The sequence below is a fragment of the Sarcophilus harrisii genome, chromosome 2 (genome assembly GCF_902635505.1).
Source record: "Sarcophilus harrisii chromosome 2, mSarHar1.11, whole genome shotgun sequence".
Classification (NCBI taxonomy): domain Eukaryota; kingdom Metazoa; phylum Chordata; class Mammalia; order Dasyuromorphia; family Dasyuridae; genus Sarcophilus; species Sarcophilus harrisii.
In genome coordinates, this window is record NC_045427.1 from 283,665,983 (window position 1) to 283,677,028 (window position 11,046).

General features: G+C 36.0%; 1 protein-coding gene across 3 annotated transcripts in view; it reads left to right on the plus strand.

Annotated features, from left to right (window-relative positions):
• CCDC197 (coiled-coil domain containing 197) overlaps nt 1-8,074 on the plus strand; it is a 47,490-nt gene extending 39,416 nt beyond the window's left edge. For all 3 annotated transcript variants that reach the window (XM_031952333.1, XM_031952334.1, XM_012547252.2), the window contains 3 exons: nt 207-317; nt 4,687-4,803; nt 7,661-8,074. In XM_031952333.1, the coding sequence (XP_031808193.1) occupies nt 207-317; nt 4,687-4,803; nt 7,661-8,026 (594 nt within the window). In that variant the 3' untranslated portion in view covers nt 8,027-8,074. The remainder of the gene's footprint in view (nt 1-206; nt 318-4,686; nt 4,804-7,660) is intronic.
• The last annotated feature ends 2,972 nt before the right edge of the window (nt 8,075-11,046 follow it).

Genomic DNA, 11,046 nt, shown 5'->3' on the forward strand with positions numbered 1-11,046 from the left:
TTTATGATTCTACAGTATGTGACTGAAGAGAATCAGGAAAGCTTAATGAAAATAAAAACAATTGAATCAAGCCTTTATATAAAAGCAGAAATGTGAAGAAGAGATTCCTAGAGGTTGGAACTAAAGATTTTTTGGTAGATGCTAAACACCTTGTCTAACTTTTATATGTTTTTAGGATTGAACCTATTCTCATTTGCATATTCTAGGCTCTGAATACTGAGCTCTCAACATTGCAAAAGAAATTTGATGAAATTAAGGGAAAAAACAGTAAGATGAAAATGGCTGAACAGTTGAAGAAAAGTATCTTAAAAGATGAAGTAAGTCTATGAAGTCTGCGGGTTACTCATAAAATACATTGCATTTCTAAAGCACTTTTCTCTGAACAATCCTATATGATAGTGAAATTTTTATTCTATTCCCATTTTATAACAGAAAAAATTGAAACTCAAAGAAACAGCACTCTTGTCCATAGTCACCTAGCTAGGATTCATAAGATTCAAATGCTAGTCTCCTGTATTGAACCCTGGAATATTTTCCACCATAACATTAGCCCTCTGATGGGAATCACCACCAAATGATAGGGTACAAGAGTACTAAATCCCCAAAAACATTGATTGGGGTTTCAAGACTTTACCTATAGGCCACCAAATACTGAAGTCTGGGATTGTTGGACCCCCAAAATATATTGGGGTTACAGACTGGTATCACAAGATGTCTCAGAAGAATTTGTAGGCAATTTAACAATCAATTCTCCAAATCAAGGGGCAAAAATTTTATTATGCTGCTAAGAGCTGGCTGAATCCTTAAGAGTTTTTAGCAAAAAAAAAAAAAAAAAAAGGGGGGGGGTGGTTAGCAATAACAAGGGAAAAACAAGTTCCCTAGCTGGAACCCTCAATTAACTAGGGAGAAGATGTCATTAAGTAGAAAGATGCCATTGGGAGAAATATCATTCAGATATGGCAGGTGGGGGATTATGGCAGTAAGTAGAGGGCTAAATTCCTAGAGAAGTTTCTTTTATAAGGAATATATAATCTTTGGGTGTTGACATCATATCTTGGATTTCTGATTGGATACACTACCTATGGAGTTATGATGGTTAGTCAATGTAAAGAATTTTGCTAAGAATTCATTGAGGGGCCACAACCTGGGGAGAACTGTATATATCAAGTTTATCCAATTTGCCCTACATGTCAGGATTCTCTTCTGAATGTACTGCTTTCTTCTGGGTTATTTTTTTAAAATGTGTCATTGATGCTTCTTTCTTTATTCCATACTCCATCAGTCCTGCCTCATAATCCAAATTAAAAGCCTCTCCTAAAACAAATGTGTTAAGATAAAATGCTTATAATGTGTGTCTTATTCAACCCCTCTCTGCCAGAGATGGGCAGCCTATTTATCATAAGTCTTTCTGGAGTTCATGATTGACCATCAAGAAGACAATGGTCTTTCATGAATATGTTATAGTTATTAATAAACTATCCTCTTGATTCTGCTCATTTCATTCACCATATAAATCCCCTTGATTCTATCTGAATCTATTCTTTTCATTATTTACAATCCACTAATATTTCATTATATTCATATCCCATAATTTTTTCAGTCATTCCCAATTTGATGGATACTCATATTGTTTCCAGTTTCTTTTTTTCTTGAACAAAAAAGAATATTATGAACATTTTCCCTCTTTATTTGATCTTTATAGTATAGACCCAATGATGCTATCACTTTATTAAAAAATATGCACAATTTAACATGTTTTGAGTATCTTACCAAATTACTGTTCAAAATGATTAATTCACAATTCAGAATGATTAACTGACAGTCTATTAGCATGTCTATCCTTCCACAAATTTTCCAAAAATTGTCATTTTCCCTTTTTTCATCTGTCAATCTGACAGGTATAAGGTAGAACTTCTGAGCTCTTAACATTTTACATGTCTCCTATTATTAGGGATTTGGAACATTTTAGATGGTTATTAATAGCTTACTTTCTTCTTTTGAAGAACTGTTCAAATTCTGTGGCCAGTTATCTATTGGTAAATGATTTTGTAATTATATTTTAATTTGACTCATATATTTTAGATATTAGACCCCAATCACATAAATTTGCTATTTTTTTATCTGATTCCAACCACATTGGTGTTATTTGTACAAAACTTTTAAATTTATGTGATCAAAACTATCCATTTTATCTCCTATGATTATCTGTTCACTGCCCTCAGTGGTTGCACATCACTTTCAGATATAGTTTTACTGAAAACCGCTTTATTGGACCTTCTGTTTTTGCCACATTGGTACTCTCACCCCATCCTGGATTATTATGGAGCGTCTCTCAATTTTCAGTTCTGCCTTTATTTGAAGTTGTTGACTATCATGAAAAGAATGAGCTCTGTGTTATGTTTTTCCTTCAACACATTTTTATAAGTTCTTTTACACCCTTTCCACAACTGTAAGCCCAGATACAATTCTAAGGAAAAAATCCTTATTGGCTTTTCTTTTCTTTATGAAAGCATCTGCTTATTTCTAGGCTCTTAGCTAGGAGGCATTTCACGTCCACTTTGGGGGGTGGTTATTTATCCCAGGTACCAATTCTTAGTGATAGATATCAGGATCCTCATGCTAGTTAATACCCTCATCATGGCTTCTTAGCCATGATGCCCAAGTGTCTGTCAGAGACCTCATGTCCCTTAGTAGTAATTCTGTGTCTCCTACTGAGTCTCTGAAACAAGATTTCCATTATCCATACAAGGGCTCTTCATTTTTGATTTCTTGAAATATAACTCTGGAAAAACAGATTTTTTAATTTTATTTGATTCTATCTTAAAACTACTCTGGCTTTCATTGATTGGCCAAAAATAATCCCAAGCTAAACCACTGTGGCTCATTGTTTAAGTCCTGATGGCTTAGAATGAGTGTATATAGCAATTTTTTTGTGTTCTATACAGAAACCCAAATGGTCATCCTCTCCCAGATTGATACCTTTGTGAGCTTTTATCTCAAGTCTCACTCAGTCTTTAGTCATTGAATGAGCCTGACCCCATACAAACTGAAACCTAAGAAAGGCCATTTCCTTCTCCAGCTCTATTTTACAGATGAGGAACTGTACCCAAGGTCATCACCAGTGATCTGACCTTTGTCTTGCCACTGAACTTCAATGAATCTGAAGGAGAGAGTAAGGGCCATAACTCTGTCCCACTTCTATCCAGTTCATGAGCAGATCAAGACATCAATTTCATTATGTCATTGGTCCTCATCAAGAAGGATAAATAACAACAATAATAACAACAGCTTTCTCTAATGACTTCCAAATAGCTCTGGGGCATGGAGTGTCCTGTTTTCCAACTCTAAACTTCTTCTATTTGTACATGTAAGACTCACATTCAAAAAAACAGCTGAGGTGAAAGGTTATTCATTGTCTCTTCTACTTGTTGGTGAGTTGTTTTAGTTATCCAGTCTTTTCATGACTTTCTATGATCCTATTTGGACTTTTTTGGCAAAGCTTACTAGAGAGGTTTGCCATTTGCTTTTCCAACTTATTTTTTGAAGAACTGAGGCAAAAAAGGGTTAAGTGACTTGCCTAGGGTCATACAGAAAGTATCTAAGACTGGGTTTGAATTCTGGAACTTCTAACTCCAAAGCTATCTATCACTCTATCTACCATGCCATTTAGCTGCCCTCTCTTCTTCCTCACATTTCCAATTTTTCACATATATTTATGACCAGTCAAAAACCTAAAGGAACTTAATCTCACACTTCCATGTAAAATGGGATCAATGATACCCATAGAACCTACATCAAAGGATGTTGTAAAAATCAAATGAGATAACCAAGTATGTGACGTGCTTTGTAAGCATTAAAATACCATTCAGGATGTCCCAAAAGTCCTGATGCAGTTTTAAGTTTCAGTAGTTTAAAACTGGAGACATCTTATATAAATGTGTACATTTGAAGGAGAGCAGAGAGAAGATCTGTTTGGCACCTGTTTGTAGAGACCAAATGCCAAGATCAGATTCCATGGGCAATGGGAAACCAGTGAAGGCTTGGGAATTGAAGAGCAATGTCATGAAAACGGAAAGTTTAGAAGGCTGACTCAAGCACTCTATCCTGAGGATGCACACCTGGTTCATTAGAATGGGAAGGAACTTCAGAGATAGCTAGTCCAACCTTCTCATTTTACAGATGGGGACAGAGTTGGGGATAGCCTTACCCAGCCACCACCCAGCAGAAAGCTAAACCGGGATTAGGACTCAGCACTGCTAACTCCAAATCTAATGTTCTTTCTACTCTCCCCAGAAGAGGGATGTGGCTCAGAGCCCCATTGTCCTGCATAGAAATGGGTCTTCATCATCCCAGGAAGATCATGTTTTCTCCATCATTTCTGGAAACACTTGATGCTTTATCTTCCTGCTCAAATAAGGAGGCAAGAGCAGTGAAAAGAAGCATGGTTCTGACACTAAAATTGTGTGACTTTGAACAAATCACTTTCTCTCCCCACTCTCAGTTTCTTCCTCTGTAAAATGGAGATAATAATAGTTGTACTATCTAATCCATGAAGTTAATTATATTGATGAGTTTTATAATCTATAAAGTGCTATACAATGGTGACTGCTATGATCATTTGAACACAGAGTCTAGGAAAGTCACCCTTTACACTCAGGTATTACAAATGCTTCCTCTCCCCCACAGGACCAGGATATAGGGAGCACACTGATAATCATCACCAACCTGGCACAGAAGTGCCAAATCCAACACTATGGCCCTCTGACACATTTGGACTTGGGTTGCAAATTGGAAATGATTCAGGTGAGTGAGATGCTCTTTGTCTTTGGGCAGAGTATCAGAGTAAAAAGAGTGGACTTCTGGATTCAAAAGGCCATGTTTGAATCCCAGCTCTGGCTGTCTAGCTGGATAAGCTTGAATAACCAGCCACTTCTCTCACAGCCTCAGTTTTCTCATTTGGAAAATTAGGATTAGAAAGCTCATATTGCTATCTCATCAGTTTGTTTTGAGTAAAGCATATGTTTGATAAACCTGAAAGTTTTATATAAAGGGAAACTTTGCAACTGTCTTCAGACTGTGACAGCCCTGCAAAGTTCTCCACCATCCATCAGTCAGCCTCATGATGCAGCCCCTTGTTGATCCATATCTAATATGCAACAAAAAGCACCTCAGGTACAAAAATCACATCTTATTATCTTTGTACTTCCTGTAGGGATGTTAATGAGGCCATAGACATATAATAGATCCCCCAAAAGGAAGCAAAGTAGGGACATTGGAAAGAGCACAAGCTCTAGAGAAAGAGTTCTCACAATCTCTGAAGAGACCAAAGGGAGAATCATCAAACATAAAATATTGTAAAGAAAATTACATTGAAAAACCAAAGTTCGTTCTCATTGGGAACCTCTGAGCATCAAATGATCCCAATATATGAAATGTTTTGTAATCATAAGACACTACCTAAATGGGATTGTTGTATTTTCTCCTTCCTCTGGCTAGTTCAGCTTTGGCAAAAAGTTCTGAGGATCCTTGTTCCCACTACACTTTCATCTCCCCTTTACATTAAGCTCCATTTCAATTCAACAAACATTTGTTATAAGTTAGACATTTTGTTTAATCCTATGGGAGATAAAAAAAGTAAACAAGATTTGGTCCCTGCCTTCAAGAATCAAATAATCTAGAAAGGAAGTTAAGAAATGGATATAAAGAAGTACAATATAAAGTAAGAGATACACAATTGTAAACAGGGTACTATTGAGAGTTGAGAAGTAGAAGATATCATTTCAGTTTGGGGGGAATCACAGGATCATCTAACAGAGAATATATCTAGCCCAATTGCCTCAAGTAAAGATGAGTAAACTGATAACACAGAGAGGTTAAATGACTTTTCCAAGATCACATAATTATTAATAATAATGAAGATGATGGCCAATGTTTATCATAATGCCTAGAATATAATAATGAATATATATTTGTTGACTTGTAATGTGTTCACAGCTTAATTATCTTAATCAATTGCAAGGGGAAAAAATGTCATTTTATCTCCCTGACAAACATTAAATATAAAAGCATAAAAACAGGATAATGACATCTTAGGCCATTTCTATTTGAACCCTATCAAAGAAAGATGAAAAGTAATTGTATCAATAATCTTAACAATAATAACATCTTATAATGTATAAAAACCATTTGGTTGCCACCTTTTGATTTTCACAAAAACCTTTTGAGGGAGGCATAGAAAATAGGATACTTCATTTTGTGGATGACAAAATTGATGGAGTTTTTAATTGTTGCTCAATCATGTCCAATTCTTTGTGATCCTTTTTAGGGTTTTCTTGGCTGCTCTTCTAGAATTCATTTTATAGATGAGGAAACTGAAGTAAACAAAGTGACTTGTTCAGTATCATATAACTAGTACAGTATGTGAAGTCATATTTGAACTCAGGTCTTCCTGCCTCTGGGTCTAGCACTCTATCCACTGTCCCTTTTAGCCCACAGCAGAGATGATAATTAAATGCAGGGAGCTCAACTCTAATGTTAACTCAGGAGAAAACATTTGAGCTGAACCTTCAAACTGCAATAGAGTGGAAAAGGGATTTTTTTTTAAAATGGTTTGAGTTAATATCAAAAGGCTTGGGTATGGTACATGCATGCATGTGTATGTGCAGTGCATATGTGAACATTATATGTATGCATGTATATCCATGTATGCATGCATGCACTGTGCAGATATATATTTTGTGCATGTGAGTATGCATTTGTGCATGTGTGTGCATTGTGTGTGTGCATGCATTATGCATGTGCTGGGTGTGTGTGCGTGTGTGTGTGTTTCCACAGCAAAGCGCTGAGTCAAGTAGAAAGAAAAAGAGTTTATTTGATATCTAAAGAACCTTATTTAGGAATCAGAGAACCTGAGTTTATATCTTGTTGTCACCTCTATGATCTCACTTCTGCCTCACTAGAACAGATCAATTCCTTCAAGGTTCATCTCCAGATGCTTTCACTTATAGGAAGCATTTTCCAATTATTCCCTTCTCAAATTAACACATATACTTATCTGTGTTTGCTTGTATCAAAAACTCCCCACCCCACATATACACTCTCAATATTTCCCACACCTACCCCTTAGAGACTGTTTTTTAATTTCCTCTTTGAATACCCAATAATTACATAATGAATTATATTAAATATAAAAATTATATTAAATTCTAAGTCAAAGCACTGAAATGAAACTTAGAAGACATAGGTTCCCTTAGGACTTAGAACTTTTAAATTTGTGACCTTGGAGAAAATCATTTAACTTTCTGAGCCTCATCGCAAAACATCAGGTCCTGGACTAGAATTTCTTTAAGGTCCCTTACAATTCTAATATCTTATGTCCTATGTTCCAACTAACTATATTCTAAAGTCACTTTTGTCACTAATACGCCATATTAACATACCATATTCTGTATTCTAAGGTCCTTGCCATCCCTAACATTCTATGTTCTAAACATCTCATCCAAATCTAAAGTTTTCTTTAGATTTAGATTATATATATTTCTTTAATTTTAAGGGAAAGGAATAATAGTAAACATAGACTAAAGTAACTAGGGAAAGTTTCACAGAAGAAACCATACATGAATGAGATCCTGTGAAAGATATGTTTCTTTTTTACTCCTAGGAATTTATGTTGGATAAAATGGAGACCAAAAAGTTAGTTGAATCTCAAGAATTCTGGGACAAGGAACTCATAGAAAGTTATCCGCAGAAGATTCAAGAACCAGACAAAAAGAAGTTAACAGACAGAATTTCATCTCCAGGAGTCCCAATAAGCAAAATAACTGTTCCCCAGGCAGAAATGACTGTTAAATTGCCTACACTGCAAGCTCACTGCCTCAAGCCTCTGAACCTTCCCAAGAGCCAGGAAGTCCAGGCCTGTCTTCCCTTTCCATGCGCACATAAGCAAAGATATACAATGTCTCCATACATTCCTAACTCTTCAACAGGTGGGGATACCAAAGCCAGATTCTCAAAAGCAAAAAACTGAGTGCTTTCCTGGATGATAATAAAATGGGGGATCAGTCTTGAGTGAAAACATCTTTCTGCTCTAGTGAAAGGAGTCAGAAAAGCAGTATTAGGATATGAATAGAAAGGATTTGGGAGGTGCGAATTTCTAATGACAGCCTGCTTCCCCTAACTAGCAAGTCATGCTCTCTCATCTCAAAGGAGTTAGACCTATGGTCCTTCAGTTTCCTTCTGTCCCTAGAGCACTGAGAAGTAACTTGCCCAATGTTAGTCAGTTAGTAGGTTTCAGGGGCAGACTTGAACCCAAGTCTTGTTGATTTAAAGCTAACTTTTTGCCCATACTACCTCCTTCTATATCTCTGAAAACATTCAGAAGGGCATAATACCTGCCTTCAAGATTGGTTCTCTATCCATATGTCATACAAACATAAATTACAGCACAAAACTAAATCTTTTGTTATATATTATATAAAAATGTCATTATCTAATATAATATAAAATATAACTATAAATTAGAACATAGGTCCTTCTTGTCAAGAATCTCCTCCTTGAGAACTGTGGGAAAAGACTGTGGACCACAACATAGCATTTCCACTCTTTCTGTTATTGTTTGCTTGCATTTTTGTTTTCCTCCTCAGGTTTTTTTTCTTTCTTTCTAGATCCGATTTTTCTTGTGCAGCAAGATAAATATGTATACATATATTGGACTTAACATATACTTTAACATATTTGACATGTATTGGACTACCTGCCATCTAGGGGAGGGGGTGAGGAAAAGGAGGGGAAAAGTTGAAAGAGAAGGATTTGCAAGGGTCATTGTTGAAAAATTACCCATGCATATGTTTTATAAATAAAAAGCTATAATAATAATAATAATAATAATAATGAAAAGAATCTCCTCCTTTAGAAGGTTGTCTTTGAGGATTAATAAATTTGTAAAATAATTGGAAGAATATTTCATGAATAGTTTAAGAATATTTTGTACGAATAGATTAAGAGTAGCCTACCTGAGCCAGAGTGGTATGTTCCAGGGTGAAGGATTTTGATTAGATGCTCTGTGGATCTGGTATGAGAGGACTTGGTCCTTCTTAGAGAAAACTGACCTTGGTAAGGAGCCCCCAGTAACAACACTGGTGAGGAACTTCCTGTTTTACATATGGAGAGCTGCCTCAGAGTTTTTTGGACAGATGTGTGGCCGATTGGGAATGTTAGACTGAGTCACAGGACCTCCCTTTTTTCATCCTTGGAAGGGATGATAATCCAAGCTGCCTCATTCACAGGAGTCTGGCAGTGAAGAAGAGGGAAGAGACCCAGAGATAGGACTTACCAGTTCAGAGGGAATGGAACCAAATTTACTCCTCCATCCCTTTCTGACAGTGCCTGGAATGCTAATCTGCCTCTTTTCACCTTTGTGTACTGATTGTTATTTCTAAATGGAACAGGTGTGATATTTAAAAAAAAAAAAAACCTACTAACAAGTGGAGAATAATACCCTGTCCAGGCTTTGCCATTAAATAGCTGTGAGACCTTGGCAAATCATTACTTCTCTAAACCTCAGTTTTCCTCACTCTGAAATGAGGGGGCTGGAAAAATTCTCTCTAAGGAGGTATTATAGATTCAATGTCCCTATGTCCCTTCAAGCTCTGACTTTAAATTAATGTAGAATTCTATACCTTTACTTATTGTTTCTTGGGTGCTTTCCCAAATATCTTTAGGAGGTTAGGGATGGAATACTTCTACTATACTTTATGCTTCATTATGCTAACTCCAGTGAGTTTAATAGACAGATTCGGGGTTAACCTGGTGAGATGCTTCTGGCTAATTAAATGGAATTAGTGAAGTTTAAAATTCTTTCCTTACGCTACTTTTCAAATGTAGTCACACTGTTCCTAATTAGCAACCTCCAAAATACACTGGATTTGGAGCCTAAGGACATGTCTCAAATTTTGACCCACTCACTTACTCCATGTGTGAGTACATCAATCATTTAACTTAATAGAGCCTTGATCTTCAAATTTGAAGAACTGAAAATTTAAGACATAGTCCAAAATCATACCAATGATTGTTCCTGGTAAAAAGGGTAAGATGCACCTCGAAATAAAAGCTTTTGCTTGGAGAGTCAACCAGGCCAAGTAGTGTGGCAGCAAAGACCACAGAAGAAGCAAACAAAAGTGAGATACTGTCTCAGAGGGATGGTCAGTCTAACAAGGGAAAGGAGAATTTTCTAAAACTAACAGTAAAAGGTAATGTGCAGAAAAGAGAGGTGGAAATAAATTGGTATAGGAATGTAGAAGAAACCACATATGGCTGAGAGGATGAGGGAGACAATAAGAGGTGAACTGAGTTGTGAAGCTGGTTTCGAATTCCAACAAACAAAAATGAGAATGGGCTAAAACATCAGAATAAAAAGGTGCAGGAGTGAATAGACCGATGAATGGAACACATAGGGATGAACAGGATAAAAGGTTGAAAAGTCAGTGAGCCAGATTGTAGAGGGCCTTAAATGCCAGTACTTTATGGAAGCCCAAATGTATAAATCAATGAATGAATGAATGAAACATCATTTGTAAAACACTTTTTGTGTGACATCCTTAAGGATACAAATAGAAAATCCATCCCTGTGTCCCTCTCCTTCTGTCTTTTCTCTCTACTTCTTCTCCCTCTTTTTCTGTCTTTCCCATTACATGTGTTTTTGTGTATATTTAAGAGTCTGAGTCACTCTCTCTATAAAATAATATTTGTCTCTTTGCCTCTCCCCTTCATCTTTCTTCTTTTCCCCATTCTTTTTCTTTCCTCTTCTTAACCCCTCTTTTAAGTGGCCATAATATGAAAGTATTTTTAAAGTACTGTAATTATGAATAAATGCTTTTCATTTTAAAATCAAATGTGTCTCATCTTCTAGATATTTCTCTGTTCTATAAAAAATACTCTAAAATAAATTACTCAACCAAGATTATACCTTATTGCCCCAATAGAATATAAGTTAAGTTCAATGAGATCAAACTCTTTCCCTTTTTTAACAAATTCTTTGAATCATCAATG